Below are 24772 nucleotides of genomic sequence, written 5' to 3'. Positions count from 1 at the left end.
CGGGTTCCGCATCTGAAACTCGGCCGTGGACGGACTGTCTCGGGACCAAAATTCGGGCATTTATATATCCTTACAATAATAGGCTCTGGAACTACACATTGTTCGATGTTTAATTTACAGAAATTACAATTAAAACTTCAATCATTCAATTAACTGCATACATCGAAAAACTGCGTCTTTTTGGCACTTTCTTCTACTACAAGGGTTAAGCCATATTATTTGTTTAAATCATGAAATTAACAAATATAGTTACGCAAACAATACTTTTTACGAAATTGGAAATTAAGATCGCATTAATGCACTGAATTTAAAATTAAATTTTTTTTATTAGAAGATAATAAACATGTAATAGAACTACAAGAATACTTATTTACAATGAACACATTACTGCACTGAAATGGTGCAGAAGTTAGATTGTACTTTACACACACACACATGGTAGTATGCGTCACGTTAAAGAATATGAGTTGGTATTACTAAGCTGCGAAAGAAATAGTCGGGCAAAGCTCACTTCCACTTTCTTTCTGGATAGCCTATTGCTTCAGATTGCCACGTTTAATAGTGTGACTTAGATCGTTGTAGCCACAGGTTACGTCACTAGATGCGGTACGTTGAAAGCATTTAACAGACATGTCAAAAGAAAGTATATACTTACTGACGAAATTAAAACTGAGTTTCCATTCCTGAAATTAGAATAGCAAAGAGAGAAATTATTTTGCACGTTGTGTAAAAGTACTTTTTCAATCGATCATGGATGTCGATCTGATGTTGTGGCACCCATTAATGTGATAAAACACTAGCTAGTTGTTTCAAATAAAACTTCGTCGTAAAGTATGATATCTTTTCTTACAAAAAATGAAAATTGTGCCATTAGAAATGATGAATAAAATCGTCTTGCTGATGGGGAAAGTTTGCAGGAAAGTTTGCTAGCTATTCACACAATGAAACATTACCATTCCTTCAGGTATTTGGACAGCACTGCTGTAGTCATCAGGAAACCGTTTCAGAAGAAATTTACCTGTTCCAGAACAAAGTGTGAATCTATAAAAGCTGTTGCATTGGCTCCATACACTTTGCATTATATTTGTGAGGAACTGAAAGATGCTAAGTACATTTCCGTTTTGATGGAAGCTTCTAATCACAAAAGTGTATAATTGATAACAGTGATTGTTAGATATATTGTGCCAAGTAGCATTCAAGTAAAGGTGATTGACTCCCAGCACATAATATGTGAAACGGCTGCTGTTATAACAAATCTTATCTGTCGTTATCAGGAGAAAGAAAACCGGCGTTCTACGGATCGGAGCGTGGAATGTCAGATCCCTTAATCGGGCAGGTAGGTTAGAAAATTTAAAAAGGGAAATGGATAGGTTAAAGTTAGATATAGTGGGAATTAGTGAAGTTCGGTGGCAGGAGGAACAAGACTTCTGGTCAGGTGACTACAGGGTTATAAACACAAAATCAAATAGGGGTAATGCAGGAGTAGGTTTAATAATGAATAGGAAAATAGGAATGCGGGTAAGCTACTACAAACAGCATAGTGAACGCATTATTGTGGCCAAGATAGATACGAAGCCCACACCTACTACAGTAGTACAAGTTTATATGCCAACTAGCTCTGCAGATGACGAAGAAATTGAAGAAATGTATGATGAAATAAAAGAAATTATTCAGATTGTGAAGGGAGACGAAAATTTAATAGTCATGGGTGACTGGAATTCGAGTGTAGGAAAAGGGAGAGAAGGAAACATAGTAGGTGAATATGGATTGGGGGACAGAAATGAAAGACGAAGCCGCCTGGTAGAATTTTGCACAGAGCACAACATAATCATAACTAACACTTGGTTTAAGAATCATGAAAGAAGGTTGTATACATGGAAGAACCCTGGAGATACTAAAAGGTATCGGATAGATTATATAATGGTAAGACAGAGATTTAGGAACCAGGTTTTAAATTGTAAGACATTTCCAGGGGCAGATGTGGACTCTGACCACAATCTATTGGTTATGACCTGTAGATTAAAACTGAAGAAGCTGCAAAAAGGTGGGAATTTAAGGAGATGGGACCTGGATAAACTAAAAGAACCGGAGGTTGTACAGAGATTCAGGGAGAGCATAAGGGAGCAATTGACAGGAATGGGGGAAATAAATACAGTAGAAGAAGAATGGGTAGCTTTGAGGGATGAAGTAGTGAAGCAGCAGAGGATCAAGTAGGTAAAAAGACGAGGGCTAGTAGAAATCCTTGGGTAACAGAAGAAATATTGAATTTAATTGATGAAAGGAGGAAATATAAAAATGCAGTAAGGGAAACAGGCAAAAAGGAATACAAACGTCTCAAAAATGAGATCGACAGGAAGTGCAAAATGGCTAATCAGGGATGGCTAGAGAACAAATGTAAGGATGTAGAGGCCTATCTCACTAGGGGTAAGATAGATACCGCCTACAGGAAAATTAAAGAGACCTTTGGAGATAAGAGAACGACTTGTATGAATATCAAGAGCTCAGATGGAAACCCAGTTCTAAGCAAAGAAGGGAAAGCAGAAAGGTGGAAGGAGTATATAGAGGGTCTATACAAGGGCGATGTACTTGAGGACAATATTATGGAAATGGAAGAGGATGTAGATGAAGATGAAATGGGAGATATGATACTGCGTGAAGAGTTTGACAGAGCACTGAAAGACCTGAGTCGAAACAAGGCCCCCGGAGTAGACAATATTCCATTGGAACTACTGACGGCCGTGGGAGAGCCAGTCCTGACAAAACTCTACCATCTGGTGAGCAAGATGTATGAAACAGGCGAAATACCCTCAGACTTCAAGAAGAATATAATAATTCCAATCCCAAAGAAAGCAGGTGTTGACAGATGTGTAAATTACCGAACTACCAGCTTAATAAGTCACAGCTGCAAAATACTAACACGAATTCTTTACAGACGAATGGAAAAACTAGTAGAAGCCAACCTAGGGGAAGATCAGTTTGGATTCCGTAGAAACACTGGAACACGTGAGGCAATACTGACCTTACGACTTATCTTAGAAGAAAGATTAAGGAAAGGCAAACCTACGTTTCTAGCATTTGTAGACTTAGAGAAAGCTTTTGACAATGTTGACTGGAATACTCTCTTTCAAATTCTAAAGGTGGCAGGGGTAAAATACAGGGAGCGAAAGGCTATTTACAATTTGTACAGAAACCAGATTGCAGTTATAAGAGTCGAGGGACATGAAAGGGAAGCAGTGGTTGGGAAGGGAATAAGACAGGGTTGTAGCCTCTCCCCGATGTTGTTCAATCTGTATATTGAGCAAGCAGTAAAGGAAACAAAAGAAAAATTCGGAGTAGGTATTAAAATTCATGGAGAAGAAATAAAAACTTTGAGGTTCGCCGATGACATTGTAATTCTGTCAGAGACAGCAAAGGACTTGGAAGAGCAGTTGAATGGAATGGACAGTGTCTTGAAAGGAGGATATAAGATGAACATCAACAAAAGCAAAACAAGGATAATGGAATGTAGTCTAATTAAGTCGGGTGATGCTGAGGGAATTAGATTAGGAAATGAGGCACTTAAAGTAGTAAAGGAGTTTTCCTATTTGGGGAGCAAAATAACTGACGATGGTCGATGTAGAGAGGATATAAAATGTAGGCTGGCAATGGCAAGGAAAGCGTTTCTGAAGAAGAGAAATTTCTTAACATCGAGTATAGATTTAAGTGTCAGGAAGTCATTTCTGAAAGTATTTGTATGGAGTGTAGCCATGTATGGAAGTGAAACATGGACGGTAAATAGTTTGGACAAGAAGAGAATAGAAGCTTTTGAAATGTGGTGCTACAGAAGAATGCTGAAGATTAGATGGGTAGATCACATAACTAATGAGGAAGTATTGAACAGGATTGGGGAGAAGAGAAGTTTGTGGCACAACTTGACCAGAAGAAGGGATCGGTTGGTAGGACATGTTCTGAGGCATCAAGGGATCACCAATTTAGTATTGGAGGGCAGCGTGGAGGGTAAAAATCGTAGAGGGAGACCAAGACATGAATACACTAAGCAGATTCAGAAGGATGTAGGTTGCAGCAGGTACTGGGAGATGAAAAAGCTTGCACAGGATAGAGTAGCATGGAGAGCTGCAGCAAACCAGTCTCAGGACTGAAGACCACAACAACAACAACATCTGGAAGTTCTTAAAAAAAATGCCATGTGAGGAATAAAATTGTTGCATCTACTCCTTTCGTGTTGAAGAACTAAAAGGGTTTTGCGAGTTTTCTGAAATGGGATGAGAACAGCTGTTTGGCAGTGTTAAAAGCAGATGGCTTTCCTTGGACGTGGCTGTTCGTAGAATTATTGATACGATTGTTTGTTGTTTCAAGAGAAATGTCCTACTATCTTAAAATAAATCTTTAGGGATCCCCAGTTACTTTTTTGGCTCTGTTTTATTCAGAGCCGACTGAAAATGCTTACATCGACAGTAAAATCTAATGAGGCAGCAGGTATGTCAGCAGATGAATATTCATAAGGAAAATGCAGTCGAAGAAACGGAGAAACTGTCAAACCATGGAAATTCATTCTTTGATAAGTTCAGTGCAAGAAGATGGCTCTCTGTAAAATTCAGATTGCTTGGACATTTCAAGTTTGTTTTATGAGACATTAATTGCATGTATTCAAAAATGGGCTTACCCATATCACGTGATTAAACCATTTAAATAAACTGGGTTCAGCTCAAACATTCTCTTTTTTGGAAATCGGTTCATCAGTGTATAAAAACTTTAGCAGATTTTGATGAAAATATTCCGAAACAAACATGTGACGATGAATTTTTTGTGGAGGTGAGCCTTGTTAAAATGTATGTGAAATCGAAAACGATGAATTAAGAACTGTTAAGTGTGTTGGTGGAAAATGGTCTATCATTGTCAACTTCCTTGCATCTCAAGATACCTGCTGCAAAATCTGCAGCTCATTGCTACATTTGTATTGGTTGTACCTGGAACTAATGCTGATGCTGAAAGAGCGTTCTCTATCACAAATGCTTTATAGACCGAGGAAAAGATGGGGTTTGGTGTGGCAACTGTGAAGGTAATACTTGTAGTTAAAATTTCTGTTCAGGAGACATCATGTGTTGATTTTTATAAAATTCTGTTTGAAAATACCAAACTCCTGAATGACATACGTTCTGTGATTCTTCAGCTTTTATTGACGTATTTTTGTAACGGAATAGTTCACAGGTGAAAAGCCGAATGTCAGTGTACAATGGGGACAATGTCTCGGCAAGCGATCACGTTACCGTACTGTACATGTTGGACACTGACATCCCGCCGTTAATCTGTGAGCTGTTTCCTGACATAGACTTTTCTGCAAAGTATAATTGAGAGTGAGAAGTGAGTAACCTATGTAAGTGATAATCATTGACTACCCTAGTCAAAGATCATGTTATATTAAAGTGATGTACTGTATTTGCAAGTGACAGCAATAAAATATTTATTCAGTTTTTGATGAAAGGTATTTTGATGTACTTTTGTGCGAGTTTTTACAAAAACGTATGATGATCTACGTAGATGTAACATAAACCAAATATTTTAACGCAAATATACACATCAAAAAAGTTTTGTATCACCTCGGTTCCGAGAGTTCCGGAACCCGTACAGAAAATTGGAATAGTGATCAACATAAACACCATCTCCGTCCTTTTCATTGCTCATGGAAACCACACATTGTATGTTGAACCACCATACAGTGAGACTTTCAGAGGTGGTCTTCCAGATTGCTGTACACATCGGTACCCCAAATACCCAATAGCACGTTCTCTTGCGTTGATGCATGCCTGTATTCGTCGTGGCATACTATCCACAAGTTCATCAAGGCACTTTTGGTCCAGATTGTCCCACACCTCAACGGCGATTCGACGAAGATTCCTCAGAGTGGTTGGCGGGTTACGTTGACCATAAACGTTTTTTAATCTATCCCAGGCATGTTCGATAGGGTTCACGTCTGGAGAATATACTGGCCACTCTAGTCGAGCGATGTTGTTATCCTGAAAGAGGTCATTCACGATGGGGGCGCGAATTGTCGTCAATGAAGACGAATGCCTCGCCAATATGCTGCCGATATGGTTGCACTATCGGTGGGAGGATGGCATTCACGTATCGTACAGCCGTTACGGCGCATTCCATTACCACCCCACAACAGCTGGGAACCTCCACCTTGATGCACTCGCTGGACAGTGTGTCTAAGGCATTAAGCCTGACCAGGTTGCCTCCAAACACGTCTCCGACAATTGCCTGGTTGAAGGCATATGTGACACTCATCGGTGAAGAGAACGTGATGCCAATCCTGAGCGGTCCATTCGGCATGTTGTTGGGCCCATCTGTACCGCGCTGCATGATGTCCTGGTTGCAAAGATGGACTTCGCCATGGACATCGGGAGTGAAGTTGCTCATCATGCAGCCTACTTCGCACAGTTTGAGTCGTAAGACAACGTCCTGTGGCTGCACGAAAAGCATTATTCAGCATGGTGGCGTTACTGTCAGAGTTCTCCCAAGCCACCATCCATAGGTAGCTGTCATCCACTGCAGTAGTAGCCCTTGGGCGGCCTGAGCGAGGCATGTCATCGACAGTTCCTGTCTCTCTGTATCCCTTCCATGTCCGAACAACATCACTTTGGTTCATTCAGAGACGCCTGGACACTTCCCTTGCTGAGATCCCTTCCTCAAAGTAACAATGCGGACGCGATAGAACCGCCGTTTTGACTGTCTAGTCGTCGTTAAACTACAAACCAGACGACACGAGCCGTGTACCTCCTTCCTGGTGGAATGACTGGAGTCCGCAGCTCGTGCGGTAGCGTTCTCGCTTCCCGCGCTCGGGTTCACGGGGTCAGGGATTTTCTGTGCCTCGTGATGACTGGGTGTTGTGTGCTGGCCTTAGGTTAGTTAGGTTGAAGTAGTTCTAAGTTCAAGGGGACTGATGACCATATGTGTCAAGTCCCATAGTGCTCAGAGCCATTTGAACCATTTTTGAATCACTGGATCTGATCGGCTGTCGAACCCCTTCCGTCTAATAGGCGCTGCTCAATCATGGTTGTTTACATCTTTGAGCGGGTTTAGTGACATCTCTGTACAGTCAAAGGGACTGTGTCTGTGATACAATATCCACAGTCAAAGTCAGTCTCAGGATTTCTGGGAACCATGATGATGCAAAACTTTTTTTTTGATGTGGGTACTATATAGAGATAGCATTGACGAAATTTTCCGCAAAATGTCGATTCATTTCAACTTCTGATTTGTGTACCACATCGGGGATCGAACTCGGACGCACTTGCATGGGACGCGAGCACGTTACCATCCAGCTAAGCAGGCGGACTCTTTAAGCACTATCTTAGCAGTACAAACGCATTTTCAATCATGTGTACTACCAACGGGGTGTGGGGCGGCGGCGTACTTTATGACACCATTAAAAAAAATAAAGAAATGTATATTTCGTCAGTTGTTGTTGACTTTCAGCGATAACATAATTTTTAAAGAGGTACTTATGTGTAGGTAGGGTCCAGAAACTGAAAATATTTAATATGACATCAATTCTGGAAAGCCACATCTACCACTACCTACTTTAATTTTTGGATTAAGTTTATCTGAAAAATTTTAAAACCATTATAAAATCTGGTAGAAGAATTCATTAAAAACAATAAATAATTTTTTCCAAATTTTAAAATATACGGTACACGGTTGGATTGCAATACTTAAGAAAAGTGAGCATCAAATACCCCTTCACAACCACCCTTTCGGCAGATATTGCTGGGGTTAATGCTAAATTAAATGCCTTCTTGGCAATGTCAAAATCTACGAAGCTGATGTCTCCAGGCTGATTGTTTGTGGGAGGTCAAAGGCCGGCGGCCTGTCGGCACGGTGTTCTGAGAGCGGCCTCTCCTCATTAAGGCCAGTGGCTTAAGGAGAAGCCCCAGCTGTGCCACCTTCCAGTCTCTTCTGTTGAAAAGCGTGGTTCTGAGGTTATCGTTCGAAACACAACATCGATATAGTAGTAGCTTCGTTGGTGTTAGCAAGAGAAGACACACATTGACAGTTTGCTCCCTAATTAAAAATATCGCTTAATAACTTGCTGCTTGTGCAGTAACAAACTGACCTTCTTTTCAGAAACAAAACTCCACTGTCATCACATATTTACGAATGATTTCGACAGTTCCTAAAATTTAAAATTGAAGTTTTACACTGTCCGCATAGTAACCTAGACCTAAACTGAAAGAAACAGCCGGCCGGAGTGGCCGAGCGGTTCTAGGCGCTACAGTCTGGAACCGCGCGACCGCTACGGTCGCAGGTTCGAATCCTGCCTCGGGCATGGATGTGTGTGATGTCCTTAGGTTAGTTAGGTTTAAGTAGTTCTAGGGGACTGATGACCTCAGAAGTTAAGTCCCATAGTGCTCAGAGCCATTTGACAGAAACATATCTTGCCTAATGACGGTTGGGTCTTCGCCTTTTTCAGCAGTGGCAATTCGACATATTTCAACCTCTTTCTTTGCTCCTTTGTCATGGGGTCATAGCGATACCCCCAGCACTACGGCATGCTGATTCAGATGCTAAAGAAGTCATCTGGACTGGCCTGACACAGCTGCAACATTTCCGCTGCTGCTTCGGCTCGGCTGTTTTTTTCAAATGGCGTGAGCAGTCGCGAAACACAGCGGGCGGCCAAATTAGCCGTGTTAAAAATGTGCTAAGTGATGAAAAGTGCTCTACGGCTGATCTGATGCTAACCAGTGAATGATTATTTTCCATTGTCACCTCGGCTGTCATATGCCAGTCTTAAGAGCACCAGGGCCTCCCATCCTCTTGCAATTCCCGGTTATTCAAATAGAGATGGTTTGCCACTTCGTTCTTCGTCATTTTGATTTGTTTGACAACACTGTATGCGTAGACACCACCTAATCACGTGTTATATGGCGACGCGATGTTGCCGCACATTTCCTCCATATTAGCAAGGGCTGCTGCAGCGTTGCTCCCGTCGAAATGCAGAAATCGAATCACCGCACGATACTCCACACCATTCTTTTTATGTCCTGTAGCGGCGGGCTACGGAATCCTGGCTCGGGGATTCTAATGTGTAGCACGACTGCAGACGTATACCTATAAACAAACAAAAATACGCTCTAGTAGAAATATGTACCATCAGCCGTTATTTTTGGAAACTTTATTTAGGCTACTAGTTTCAACGTCTAAATAGCGTGTTTTTCAGGCCAATACATCGAATGTCCGGAGTATTCCATTCGTATGTGTACATAATAGAGGAACCACTGTAGTAACTGGATTCCGTACAAGTCTTTCGGACAGTGCGTGCTCTTTCCACATGTATCACAGTTGCTGTTACCTGTGCAGTGAGCACACACTTGGACAGACTTGTCCGGAATCCACTTACCACAGTTGTTCCTGTGTTATATGCACGTACGACTGGAATACTCCGGATGTTCGATGTACTGGAGCCTGAGGAAGACGCTATTGCAGCGATGAAACTAGTAGCCTAAATAAAGTTTTCAAAATTGATGGTCGATGTTAAACGTTTCTAACACAAATCGACCGGCCGCTGTTCCTCAGTCCGTATATTTTTATGATGACTGTACGAATACAAAATATGCTGTACGAAAGCGTATGGACGAAAGTACTTTCTTCATGAGTGCCACTGCCAAGAAACATAGCTCGGTGAAACTTGGGCCATACATAGAATGAACTGCTGCTGTATAGTACAGTACAGTACGGTGCTGTAGGCAACTGACAGAAATACGCCACGAGACGTACAGAAATGGCACTTTTATTCAAAGACATTAATTACACCGCGAGGTATGATGGTCCCCTGGACGTTACAAAAGGCGGGAAATGGTTCTTCATAGGGTGTGTGATCAGTACGGACAGCAATGCAAGGTGTTTAACGTACTACCGTGCTCGCCGCACAATTGGTAAGGAGTTGTTGTAGGGCGTTCCATTCCTCCACCAACGCATTTGAGAACTGTTGCCGGCCGAAGGTGGCCGAGCGGTTCTAGGCGCCTCAGGCATGGATGTGGGTGATGTCCTTAGGTTTGTTAGGTTTAAGTAGTTCTAAGTTCTAGGGGACTGATGCCCTTAGAAGTTAAGTCCTATAGTGCTCAGAGCCATTTGAACCATTTTGAGAACTGTTGAATGGTCGTTGGTGCGTGTGGAAGTGCTGCAGTACGTCTGCTCGTCGAATCCCACACGTGCTTGATCGAATTTAAGTATGGGAAACTGGCGTGTAAGTCCACTCACCGAATATCCTCTCGTTCTTCCATCTGCGCAGTTCGATGTGGTCGTGCATTGTCATCCATAAAAGTGAAGATAGCGTCGACACCTTTTTATACATGTTTGAAATTCATGACTCTACAAAGCTATTCCTATGGTAAAGGAAGAAAACTTCACAAGAAAAGGTCGCTAAAAATTCATTTTATTGGATGACCAGTTTCCTCAAAGCTGTGCTGTCGTGATCGGATCTTGTGCTTTTGAATTTTTACAACATATTCAAAAGCTTAAGATACGACGATATATAACTATTGCTATAATCCACTAAAACGCATTTTTAAAGATCTTGGATTGTGAAGTTAGCTTTAGTTGCCATACATTGCAGACCGCCCCCAGATGAACCGTGTCGGTAATATATAACTATTGCTATTGCTTGTAAGTGCTAATCTAGACCATGGTTAGCAGGAGCCTGCTGGAAACAGACTATTAGATATACACTTGATGATAAGTAAGGGTTCATAAGAACGGTATAGCGTTTTTGGTGTTGTGGTCTTCAGTCCTGATGTAATCCTGATGTAGTCCTCCGCGCTGATCTATTCCGTACAAGTCTATTCATATCTGCATAACTACTGCAGCCCACGTTCATTTGACTCTGTTAACTGTACTCAAGTCTTGGTCTCCCTCTATAATTTTTACCACGACCCCTCCCCAACCTTCAAGATTATCAAACTGACAATTCCTTGATGCCTCAGGCTATGTCCCGTCAACTGGTCCCTTCTTTTAATCGATATGTGACATAAATTTCGTTTTCCTCACTTCGGTTCAGTACCTCTTCATTAGTCATCGGTTGTAGCCATCCAACGTTCAGCAGTCTTCTGCAGCACCAAATTTCAAAATGTTCTATTCTCCTCTTGTCTGAACTGTTTATCGTCCACTTTTCACTTCAGTACAAGACTACGGCCCTTACAAACTCCCCCAGAAAAGGCGTCCTAAGACATAAATGTATATTCAGTGTCCACAAATTTCTCCCTTTTGGAAATTCATCTTTGCTCTTGGCAGTTTGCATTTTATATCAGCTCCACTTTGCTCCCCAAATAGCAAAATATATCTTCTACTCTTCTACATCGTTTTCTAATATAACTCTTTCAGCATCACGTGAAAATAATTCTACTACTTACTATTAATTTGTTGTTCTTATATTAATATTAATGTTACATCCCGTTTTCACGACGCTGTCCATTCCGATCAACTATAAAAACAGTAAATTTCTTGTAGCTGAATGACCGGTAGCAAGTCTTTCAATTGGACGCCACTTCCGCGACTTGTATGTTCGTTATCTACCCCAGTTATCATACTAATAACATAACGTGGAAACTGAATAACGTGTCGCTCCAGGTGACTGCTCAAATCATTGAGGGGTGAAGCCTAGATTAAAGGCAGACTGAAAACTTCCGTGGTCCGACTGGGTTTTGCTCTTCGGATCTCTCGGTTTTCAACCGCGCTGTCCACTCCGGTCAACTGCTCTTCCAAGTTCTTCGGCCGTATTTTCTGTATGTATGTGTCTGAGTACTGTCTATACATATGACCGTAATACCCAAATCTGGTTCGTGTATGCTGTTCGCATTTTCTGTCTATATAGTACTAATACACCTGAAAAAATGTACAATTCTCTATCCGCAACTTTTGAAAGAATTCTTACAAGACATCCAAAACATTTTATCGATAATTTATATACACAGTGAATAACACGGATTAAACTGGAAACCCAAATGTGTACCAGTGACGTTTTATCATATCTTGTGTTACCAGCAGGATTTTTATAGCATACTACCTGTGTGTATCCTGTATTACATCTTAGTTCTCTTTACTCCTTTGAGTACACTGTAGATGTGAAATTTGTTTTCCGTCGAAATCTGTCCTTTATTAAGCCAGGGTACGACTTAAATTAGTATACGCTCTGATTAAAAAAAGTCTGTAGTGTAACATTTCCATGTATGGGCAGGTCCCTAAAGCCAATAAAGTAAAAAGAAGTTCTTCCATGTCTCTGACAGAATAACAGTTCCATCGCCGAAGCTTTTTTGCTTCACCCTGAAACGCAATACCCTGTCGAAATTTCTCTTTGATTTCCATTATTGTTTGCTCGACTTTCAGATTAAAAATCATTGGAGAGAGGCTACAACCCTCTCGCACCCCCTTCTGAATTATTACTTCCCTTTCATGTTCTTCAACTACAGTCTGGTTTCTGTAGATAAACTTTCGCTCTTTGTATTTTAACCTTGCTACCCTCAGAATTTCGAAGAGTGTGTTCCAGTCAATATTGATGTGTGTAGAATATCATAGAAGTGTACGTTAAGCGCAGTAATCAGAGTTTCCTGTAAGGCACAATGATTTTGTGGCATTGTGTACGTTCGGCGCATTTTTGGAAACGGCCGTATAGCGTTCTTCCTTCCTGCAGAACGAGCCGACCACCGGGGAGTGCCTGCCGTCTGACCACCGAGTGCGCTGCCCGCACACCCGCAAGTGTATCCGCGAGGACTGGCTGTGCGATGGCGAGGACGACTGCGGCGACTTCTCCGACGAAACACATTGCGGTGAGATTTATTATTAAGGGTAATAACACACACACACACACATACACACACACACACCTCAGAACTATCGCCAACCATAAGGTGCATGCAGCATGGTGCTCTGGTCGTGTGGTTCATAGTGCCTGTATAAAAATGGTACACTACTGGCCGTTAAAATTGCTACACCAAGAAGAAATGCAGATGATAAACGGGTATTCATCGGACAAATATATTATACTAGAACTGACATGTGGTTACATTTTCACGCAATTTGGGTGCATAGATCCTGAGAAATCAGTATCCAGAACAACCACATCTGGCCGTAATAACGGCCTTGATACGCCTGGGCATTGAGGTAAACAGAGCTTGGATGGGGTGTACAGGTACAGCTGCCCATGCAGCTTCAACGCGATACCACAGTTCATCAAGAGTAGTGACTGGCCTATTGTGACGAGCCACTTGCTCGGCCACCATTGACCAGACGTTTTCAATTGGTGAGAGATTTGGAGAATGTGCTGGCCAGGGCAGCAGTCGAACATTTTCTGTATCCAGAAAGGCCCGTACAGGACGTGCAACATGCAGTCGTGCATTATCCTGCTGAAATTTAGGGTTTCGCAGGGATCGAATGAAGGGTAGAGCCACGGGTGGTGACACATCTGAAATGTAACGTCCACTGTTCAGAGTGCCGTCAATGGGAACAAGAGGTGACCGAGACGTGTAACCAATGGCACCCCATACCATCACACCGGTTGATACGTCAGTATGTCGATGACGAATACACGCTTCCAATGTGCGTTCACGCGATGTCGACAAACACGGATGCGCCATCATGATCCTGTAAACAGAATCTGGATTCATCTGAAAAAATGACGTTTTGCCATTCGTGCACCCAGGTTCGTCGTTGAGTACACCGTCGCAGGCGCTCCTGTCTGTGATGCAGCATCAAGGGTACCTGCAGCCATGGTCTCCGAGCTGATAGTCCATGCTACTGAAAACGTCGTCGAACTGTTCGTGCAGATGGTTGTTGTCTTGCAAACGTCCCCATCTGTTGACTCAGGGATCGAGACGTGGCTGCACGATCCGTTACAGCCATCGGATAAGATTCCTGTCATATCGACTGCTAGTGATACGAGACCGTTGGGATCCAGCACGGCGTTCCGTATTACCCTCCTGAACCCATCGATTCCTTATTCTGCTAACAGTCATTGGATCTCGACCAACGCGAGCAGCAATGTCACGGTACGATAAACCGCAATCGCCATAGGCTACAATCCGACCTTTATCAAAGTCGGAAACGTGATGGTACGCCTTTTCTCCTCCTTACACGAGGCATCACAACAACGTTTCACCAGGCAACGCCGGTCAACTGCTGTCTGTGTGTGAGAAATCGGTTGGAAACTTTCCTCATGTCAGCTCGTTGTAGGTGTCGCCACCGGCGCCAACGTTGTGTGAATGCTCTGAAAAGCTAATAATTTGCACATCACAGCATCTTCTTCCTGTCGGTTAAATTTCGCGTCTGTAGCACGTCATCTTCGTGGTGTAGCAATTTTAGTGGCCAGTAGTGTATAAAGATGCCAAACAACAAATGCACACACCATGCTAGAACTGGAGCTAATCAGCTACACGGAAAAAAATCGGCAACACTAAAAAAGATGGTAGTCGTGTTTCCACATCTGAAAGATGATCTGTTGAATCCTGTGTAGTCGTCGAATATGGGGTGTCTAGAAAACCTGCTTTCTCGGATCGGTAGACATTCAAATAAATCGTATTAATGAGTTTTATTACGAAAACTACACGACAATAATTAACTTTGAGAATTGCATAGAAGTGTCGCAAGCAAAGGGCGACCGACAAAATAAGAAATCTCTTCAGTATAACAATTGCAGTTTGAGCTACCTAGAATGTACGAGCAAAATAATGAGCTTTGACTCTTGTATTCAGGTCGCTAATCGTGAAGGTTCTGTTCAACTGGGCCGCGGCTAGTCGGGAGCGGCGTTTATGCTCTCTTTGCATAAAGGCTGCTGCTGTCGCGTTGTCGTCCTGGAGAGGGGTCGGTCAGCGTGCAACTGGCTGAAGTCTTCTTCGCAGCCCTCTCTCTCGTTCCCGACTGGCACGCCGGCGCCTGACTTTACGCCGCAACATGATGTTTATTCAGATTTCGCTCTAGTGGCATAAGAGTGGCGCTAGTAGTGCCACTATGATAATGTAAATCAGGTTTGCTATAAATACACGCTGTAATGGTCGAGAGCATTAGTTGCCTTTGAGATTGGATGGGGTGAGTTGATCTTAGTCAGGTTGGCCAAGAACGCTTTTAAGGTGACAAGGACGCAGTCCTATCAACACCTCACTGAGTTTGAACGAGGTTTGGTAACAGGGATAAGAAAAGCTAAATGTTCTTTCTCAGATATTGCAGAAAGACTTACCAGGAATGTAGCCCCTGTACATAACTGCTGGCAACAGTGGTCACAGGAAGGTACTGTCGCAAGAAAATCGGGCTCCGGTCGGCCACGTGGCACTACCAAAATTTAAAACCATCGTGTTCGGCGTGTGGCTCTGGCGCATCGTACTGCATCTGCAGCAGCAACCTGAGCTGCAGTTGGCACTACGGTAACACAATCAACTGTTACAAATCGGTTACTTCAAGGACATCTCCGAGCCAGACGCCCTGTAGCGTGGAGTCTACTGACCTCCAACCACTGTAATTTGCGACTTCAGTGGTGTCACGTGAGAGCTCTCTGGAAGGCAAGGTGGAGGTCTGTTCTGTTTTATGATGAAAGCTGGTTCTGCCTCGGTGCCAGTGATGGTCGTGTATTGATTAGAAGGCGGCCAGTGCAGGGCCTGCTGCGTGCTAGACACACTGGACCAACACTCGGAGTTGTGGTGTGGGGTGCGAGTTCGTATTACAGCAGGAACACTCTCGTGGTTATCCCACACACCCTGACTGCAAATCTATATGTCAGTCTGGTGATTCGACCTGTTGGACTGCCATCCATGAAAAGCATTCCACGCGGTGTTTCTTAACAGAATGTGGACATGTTGCTCGATCAGCCGATCTGTCTCCAATCGAGCACATGTGGTACATCATCGGACGACAACTCCAGCGCCATCCAGAACCGTCCCAGTATTGACTGACCAAGTGCAATAGGCATGGAATTCCGTTGCACTAACTGACATCTGGCTCTTGTGCAACACAATGCATGCCTGTATGCATGCTTGCATTGAACGTTCTGGTGGTTTCACCTGTTATTATTGCAATAGCCTTCCACATTTGCAATGGCTTATCTCGCGCTCACATTAACCTGTGATGTTGCGATGTTAATCACTTAAATACGAATGTATTCCCGAATACTCTACTGTTGGGGGTGCAGTTTTTTCCCGTCAATATATACCAAATTGGAAGACAGGGGATGGACAAAAATAGGAAAATCCTCTACAAACACAACACATTACCATGCATAATACGGCGCAGGAAAACCGTAGTTATTCAAAACATCCTCCAGTTGTTTCAGAATGGATGAACGCAGGTCCTGGGTGGTTTTCTAGCGAAACTTATGTCATTCGTCTTGCAAAATATTGGCAATTTCAGGTAATGATGGTGAAGGAGGATAGCGATAACGCACCAATCTCTCCTAAGTAGACCAAAAAGGCTCGATAATATTGAAATCTGGTGACTACTTTGGCCAAGGGAGATGCGACAATTCATCCTGATCCTCATACAACCAATCCTGGACGAAGTGAGCTATATCAACAGCGCCCAGCCGTCATGGAACACAGCATCAGCGTTGGAAAGCAAATGTTGTACCATGGGATAAACCTGATCAGTCAAAATGATCACAGAATCCTTGGCAGTAATTCGACCTTGTGGAGTAACCGTGGGTCATATGGAATACTACGATATGTCTGCCCAAATCATCACCGAATCCCCGCTATGTTTCACTCTTGGGACACATATTGGGCTGGAATTTGGATACAGTGTGCAACAAGACTCATCCGACCAAATGGCTTTCTTCCATTGTTCCATAATGGAGCTTCGGCACGACGTTATCTGTTATGGACATTTGCATCACCAATGCGTGGATTTGGAATTCCAGCTCGCCCGAAAATTCCCAGCTTCTGGAAGTCACTTCCTATTGTTTTGGTGCTGACATGTTTTGCGACTTCGACATTCATTTCTGCAGTGACTTTTGCAGCTGCTTTTTTCGTCACAAATCTCTTCAATGACCCTCCGTCACGATTACTGAACATACACTATTGTCCGTGTTGTGATTTAGCGGATGATGGTTTTCCGCTTTCCCAGTAAGCGGTATAAATCTTCAAAACGGTGCCTCTTGCAACACCAAACACTTGGGCTAACTTGGTAACGGAAGCACCCGCCATACGAGCACCAACAATTGGAACTCACTCACCTCCCGAATAATGAACTCAAAACTACACCAAACACTGTTGTGACCATGGCTGACACTTGCAAATGAACTGAAGACATTGCACAGGTGCCGTTCGTGGTCAAATACAGTAGCAGAACTTGGAGACTTGGTTAGCATCTGCATTTATGTTTAAGCATACATTTCTCGCGGTTTTTTCGTATTTTTGTCGACATGAACAAATTGGCCGGTGGCATGGGGATGAGAAATGGTGGCTTAGCGTAGCTGGCATTCCGTGTAAGCAGTGATGAAAAGAATGTTCAACCATTAATTCATTCAGCACAGTACATGTTTCAGAAGGCTAGTTACCCTCATCGGGTATGGTAAAGTGAATAATTAAACTATTCTCATGAATGGATAACCGGTGTAAGCACGCCAGCCAAAATATTGTCCACACCTGAGGAGACATCACGCCCATAAAAAGTACGACAATTCAGTGAGGAAGAGAGCTCACAAGTTTTTTCAGCCTTATCCGGCTGAAGAACTCATTGATATTTACATTTCGCAGAGCTACCACACTACGAATATGTTCATGCTACGTTTCATATGCTGTTCCAAAAAGTCCCACACATTTTCTACTGGATTAAGATCAGGGTGTTTTAGCGGGCCAGTCGAGACGCGGTGAAGTAGCAGAGTGATCATTAAACCACAAACATAAGTTGCAGCGCTGTGAACACAGCTGTTGTCATTTTGGAAGACGGGAGTGTCCACAGCACACGCATCATGAAAAAATGGCGTCACTTGCTCACTGATAATGATGAAATAAGCATTCTTGTTCATGTTCACGTTAAACTGAATGTGTGGGCACAAGTCATGGAATGAGAAACATCCCCATGACATGACACAACCACCTGCTACCATCCGCGCTCGCTGTCACTCGCCGCCTCGGCTGTTTACACTCACAGCTTGCCTTTGATCCAACTCCAACTGACATGACTTCGCCGGCGCAGACAACTGTTCGGACCTCTCACTGCGGGCCATCCGCCACAGATATTCCAGCCTGCCGATATATCAATAGTAATCTCCAAAGAGATTGATTTAGCTGGCGTGCATACAGCACGCGTTGCTGGTATTGTTACAGGTTCACACTCCACGAGCAGTGCCAATGTTAGCCACTCGTGCTGGTGAAACGTCATAAAAATCGCCAAACAAACGTTGGGCTAAAGTTCAGAGATGAAAGCCAACAGACAATACGTCAACAAAAGGTCCCGACAGCCTTAACAACTTTGTGTTATTCCTTTGACTGCCTTCTCAGATACGTTGTGGAATGCATAAATCAGTTCACTGTGGCAGAGGTAGCACTCCTGCTTATCACTGGTTTTCTTTAGGCTACCACAGTCGTCACTCCTTCAAAGATTAACAAGTTTCTCCCTTACGTCTGTTTTTAGTTGAGGAGACAAGAAATTGCCTCCACTTTGGAAACTGCATCTGACTGGACACACTGAGTCGATAAAATGACGAGGAACGGATATCATATTCGCTCCCTTCTGTTAATTCTCCTCTAAAACAGCAATGGTAGCCTAAAGTAGTCTAGGGTGCTAAAATTAAGGACTGAAATAACTTTCGCATACCAAGTTACATAGTTCAATGAAACTTGGACCCTGTGTAGAAAATACTGCTACAGAATAATACCGAAGGTAACTGAAAATAAATACGCCAAGAGACAAAAGATTATACTTTTATTCAAAGGCAACATTTACCGGTGCGGGGTAGCCGCGGGGTTTGAGGCACCTTGGCACGGTTCGCGCGGCTCTCCCCGTCGGAGGTTCGAGTCCTCCCTCGGGCACGGGTGTGTGTGTTGTCCTTGGCGTAAGTTAGTTTAAGTTAGATTAAGTATGTGTAAGCCGAGGGAACATACCACAAATTTCCAAAAGCCTTCCGCTGTGGCCGAGCGGTTCTAGGTCCTTCAGTCTGGAACCGCGCTGCTGCTATGGTCGCAGTTTCGAAACCTGCCTCGGGCATGGATGTGTGTGATGTCCTTAGGTTAGTTAGGTTTACGTAGTTCTAAGTATAGGAGACTGATGACCTCAGATGGTTAAAATGGCTCTGAGCACTTTGGGACTTAACTTCTAAGGTCATCAGTCCGCTAGAACTTAGAACTACTTAACACACACATCCATGCCCGAGGCAGGATTCGAAGCTGCGACCGTAGCGATCGCGCGGTTCCAGACTGTAGCGCCTAGAACCGCTCGGCCACTTCGGCCGGCGATGACCTCCAGATGTTAAGTCCCACAGTGCTTAGAGCCAACGTTTACACTGAAGTCTCCGCCATTTTTTATGATCCGCTGAACATCACAAAAGGTGGGACAGTGCTCTTAATAGGGTGTGTGAGCACCACGGGTGGGACACGCTTGTTCTGCAACGTGCTACCATCCTGGCTACAAGTTGGGTTAGGAGTTCTTGTGGTAGGACGTCCCATTCCTCCACCGGCGTGGTTGACAGCTGCTCGATGGTCACTGATGAATATGGACCTGTCTCCACAGTGCATTCCATGCATGCTCGATGAGATTTAAGTTGGGAGAACGGGCAGGCCGGCCCATTCGTCGAATATCCTTTCATTCCAAGAACTCCCCCACGTGCGCTCGTCGTTGCAGTCGCCACATTGTCATATTAAAAAATGAAGTCAGCACCAGAGTGCACCACTGAAAAGATGCATGTGACGAAGCAGTACAGAATCACAATAATGATGACCGGTGAGTGTACCGTGTTCAAAGATTTGGAGTCCAGTATTCCCACGCAATATCATGCCTCCCCACACCATAACACCTGGCAAAACGATTATGATCGGCAATGTTTCTGGGTTCTTTACGTTACCCACCTCTTACCATATTGCGGTGCGTAATGTAACCAGGAATATTGTCAAACACGACTGTTTTGGTGTTCCACGTATTACAGTGTGGCGAGGCATAATGTTGCATGTGCGTACTGATTTCCAGATCTTTGAACACGGCACACTTACAGGTCAACGTTATTGAGACACTGTACTCCTTTCCGACGTGCTTCTTTTCAGGAGTGCTTTAGTCCGTGATTCCATTTTTGTGGATGACAATGCGCAACTACATCGAACACCTCTGGTGGAGGATCTCTTCGAACGACAGGATATTCGACGAAGGAAGTTAAATCTGATCAAACACATGTGGGATGAGTTGGAGAGGTGTATTGCAGCACGTCCACATGCACCAGCGACCATCTAGGAGTTGCCAACCACGCTGGTGGAGGAATGGAACTCCCTACCACGAGAACTCCTTACCAACCTTGTGCCGACCATGCACAGCAAGCATTGCCCCGTCCGTGACTCTGGAACACACTGTTGAGAAGGACGTCCCGCCTTCCCTAATGTACAGGGGACCATCCTGTATCATGTCTTTTGACAAACGTCTTTTCTGTTCGTCTCATTGCGTATTTCTTACAGTTACTTTCTCGTTATACTGTAGCGGTTCAGCTATGTATATTCCAAGTTTCAAGGAGCTATGTTTCTTTGCAGTGACACACCATGCGAACGTTACTTTCGTCTTTAAGTTTTGCACACCAGTGCATATTTTATATTTTCATGTCACTCACAAACGTATTCGTATTGCTTATACGGGGTGTTCAAAAGTCTCTCCGCAGTGCCGTATAATTGTTAGCCGCGCGTCCCGTATGCCGCAGTGAATAGACCGAAATCAAACTCAGTGACATACAAGTTATTAATTTATTCATTTTTTGTTTTACTTAGAAATTTTCACATTAAATGTTGAAAGTGCCCCCCCCCCTTGTTGTTGAACACACAATTCAATTCGTCTAATCATGTTTCCAAACACAATCAGTAACATTTCTTCTGTAACAGAAGCAGTGAAAGTGGATATTGCAGTTTTCAATTCATCGATGGATTTTGCACGGTTTTTATAGACAATTGCTTTCGCTGCACCCCAGAAGAAAAAGTCGGGTGGTGTTAGGTCAGACGATCGTGGAGGCCTGTGAAATTATGCGATCACCAAAAACATCAGCAAGCAGTGACATTGAAACGCAAGCTGTATGCGCGGTTGCACCACCTTGTTGAAAATAACCGTTCAGTTTTTCACTTAACACAAGTTCTCCTATGAATGGGTGCAGAATATCACTGCAGTATCATTGTGCGTTTATTGTTTCGTTGAAAAATATGGGACCCACAATCCAAACTCTTATTTTCACAGAATGAAGTGGTTCCTCATGAATACACAATAGATTTGCAGTACTCCACATACGAGAATTTTGCTAGTTCATGTACCCGGATAAATGAAATCACGCCTCATCAGTGAACAACGTTTCATTAAGAATATTCCTTCCATTTTGTTGAACGAAATTTTTGAACCATTGACAATAATGCAGTCTCTCGCCACGATCAGTATTTTTCAGTTCTTGCACGACTGTCACTTTTTATGGGAAAAGTTATAATTTTTTCCTCACAGCTGTGTGGCCCGTTCCGACAATAACATCGATTTCCTGGGAGAGTTTTCTTGCTGACTTGTTCGGACTCGTGGACATTTTATCGGAAATATCGAGTAGTTTATCCTCAGACAAAACGCTAGGACGACTACTTCTCCGTGCATCTGTCACTGAACCCGTACTTCGAAATTTGTTAATCAAATCTCGCACAGTATCGCGATGTGGGAGTGTTGCCTCCAAGAAAATTGAATTAAATGTTTGACGAACTGGAATTGTGTATTTACCGCCAGTTTTGAACACTTGTTCGACTAAAAACACACGTTCTCCTATGGTTAGCATTTTAACAGTGACAAAAACGAAACAAACCGAGGAACTAAACTTAAACGTTCACGTCAACACGTAACGACACACGCCAACGATACTACTGACGCTGGCTGAGATAAACGAAACAGTGGTGTGTTGGGAGAGTCCACTTGAAGGGAAGTAACCCAGGCAGGCGAACAATCATACGGCACGCGCGGCTAACAATCATACGGCACTGCCGAGAGACTTTTTGAACACCCCGTAGTAATCACTAGATGTTCATCAGTTGAGCGCTATTTCAACAAGTGCTCGTGTTTTAGAGAAGTCACCAGGTGGCTGCGTGAGACGCAGGCTGCGGTGTTGTGTGCTCACGGGCTGTGTGGCTCTTGTGTTTCAGCTTCCGAGATGAACTGCACGGCGGAGGAGTTCCAGTGCGACAACGGCATGTGCATCCGCTCCTCGTGGCGCTGCGACGGCGAGAACGACTGCAAAGACTACTCTGACGAGTACAACTGTACGCGCAAGAAGTAAGTACCGCGCGGCGAAGCTGTACTTGCTGCTGCGGCCGCAGGACGGAGAGGCCGATTTGCCAATCTCTAGAGGAGGACTCCACCTCTGGAAAAAGGAAGCGGGCGTCTCCGCCAGACAGAAACGGCCTGCTCAGCCCTTATGAAGAATTAACTAAGCTGCGTCCAACTCTGAAACATTAGATGTAGTCAAATGACCGTAAGTCAGTTACCGGATGCGGTTATTGAAGATTTGCTAACGCAAAAGTGACGTGTCTGTAGGTAATAAAGTATGACAGCGTTGACTCTGAAACGCGGTAGGTCAGAGGCCTAAATAAAAATACGGCTTGTTTGAAAAAGATTCTTCCAACTTCGTAGTTCTATACACTGGCTAACCAAAAGATTATGATGAACTGTTTAATAACGTGGTGGTCAACGTTTGGAACCCAATACAGCAGCTATTCTACGTGACACAAGTTCGACAAATCCATGGTATGCTTCCGGAGGTATGTGGCTTCAGATGTCTACGCACGGGTCACGCTGTTCCCGTGGGTTGCGGGCTCGGAGCTGGCGCCCGATAGCCACGTGAACACGCGGAAAGCTGGGGAACCCCTTATTCAACAATGTGCGCTGAACGTTCTACTTCGGAACACTGGTGCCTATGTGAGTATTGTACCACAGTCTAAAGCCGTCGACACAGGTGACGAGGCAACTAACGTCGACGTGCACGCAGATGGGACATCCAGCGTCATGAGACACAGCACCGTAGCCACATGTCGCGAGCTGGTTAATGTGATTTTTGCGCTCTCCAGCGGCGGTTAGCTTTATTTGGCATACAGTTTCTTCACGAAACTGGACGTGCGTAGAATTCCTACGTTAGCTCTAGTGAAACGCACGTTTTTCCCCATGTGTGTGTGCTAGTCATGTTGTCCTGTCTGACCCCAGACAGGAAATAAAAATTTCAATATCCGTGAACATGTCGTAAAACAAAAATGAAAGATACCTGTCCAGTCAATAAGGGCTCCAGCTTATAAAAGTCCACCAAATTGAGGAAATTCACTCCTGACACAGAGCGCACTTTACATAACACGAAATGTTACAGAAATACAGTCGTGCTTCGATCAACAACGCTACGCTAAAATTCTGTTACTAGCGGACAGAAAGCTACACTGCTGACTACAATATCAGATGAATGCGAATAGTATCACTTATATTGATGTGTAACATAGCTTCTGAAGTAAGGAGCGTATGTAGTGCCATAAAAATCGACAATAGCTAAAAAATGACACCACAATTGTCTTTCTTTAGGTTCTAACGAACCTAGGAAATATGAAACGGTAGATTACAGGACTGTTTACTGACGACTCTTTTGTAACCTACAGATATTTTCTGACGAATGTCGTTTTCTTTTAAGAACTAAAAAAATGGCTAGTCAACAGCATACGACCTCCACGTCCTACATCCACTGAAAAACGTGAAGTTTTGTTCGCTACACTTCCAGTCGAATCGGTGGATATTGAACGTAGACACTTATGTGGAATGCATTACTTACAGTATTTAACGTACCAAATAAGCCACCACAACCGTGGCTGAAGATAAAACCACACAGTATACAATTCCTGCTATATCTGAGGCACAAACGGCAGGAATCATCAAGACATTCACCTTTGAAGCAAAAGTAATTATATTTACAAAAATAGGAAGGTCGAGTGAAGTGTAAGAACGTACGGGTCATTAGACTCCACAGAAAATTATTAAGTGTCAAGGAAAGTACCTATCATAATAGGAAGAGACAAAAATAGAAATATATGTTTCTCATGTGTTTGTATTTTTTTTCAGCGGAAAAAGTTGCATTTGTACACATATTCTGAAGTATTTCTTTCATTGTGGCTTTAGTCACTGAAACCTCGAGATTCGGCTGCTTTCGTGTTTATTTCAGAATAATTCATGACTCTTGATAATTTGTTAATGCTTGGAAGGAAAAAATGTAATAAATATTTCGTTAATTATGTAAGAAAATAACTGAAAACACGCATTAATCTTAAGACTAGCTTTCTCGGCGCTAGGAGCGCTAGTGTCGTTCCAACTGTGGGACCCTAACAACTTTCGCATCAGTGAGTGTCGAGACAGTGTATGTTAGACTGTGGTCGTACGTAGTTTTAGATGATCCACCATTGAAGTGGACGTGGGACTGCGACTGATCACAAGTTTATAAAGAATACCAACAGCCGTACCTTTTATAAAATATATTAATTACGCGACCAATCTGGACACTGCATTAGTGTCATCTTCAGCCCCTATGCAAACTAAATAGTGACATCCAACCCCTGTGCATTAG

At 43.4% G+C, this 24772-nt stretch overlaps 1 protein-coding gene across 1 annotated transcript in view; it reads left to right on the top strand.

Annotated features, from left to right (window-relative positions):
• The window catches only part of LOC126475086 (low-density lipoprotein receptor-related protein 4), a 633185-nt gene that overhangs the window by 20970 nt on the left and 587443 nt on the right, over positions 1–24772 (top strand). The window contains exons 3-4 of the mRNA XM_050102652.1: positions 12686–12821; positions 22326–22455. Of these exons, the coding sequence (XP_049958609.1) occupies positions 12686–12821; positions 22326–22455 (266 nt within the window). The remainder of the gene's footprint in view (positions 1–12685; positions 12822–22325; positions 22456–24772) is intronic.

This window comes from Schistocerca serialis, chromosome 4 (genome assembly GCF_023864345.2).
Source record: "Schistocerca serialis cubense isolate TAMUIC-IGC-003099 chromosome 4, iqSchSeri2.2, whole genome shotgun sequence".
Taxonomy (NCBI): domain Eukaryota; kingdom Metazoa; phylum Arthropoda; class Insecta; order Orthoptera; family Acrididae; genus Schistocerca; species Schistocerca serialis.
Note: the sequence above shows the minus strand (reverse complement) of the source record. Positions and strands in the feature narration are given on the sequence as shown.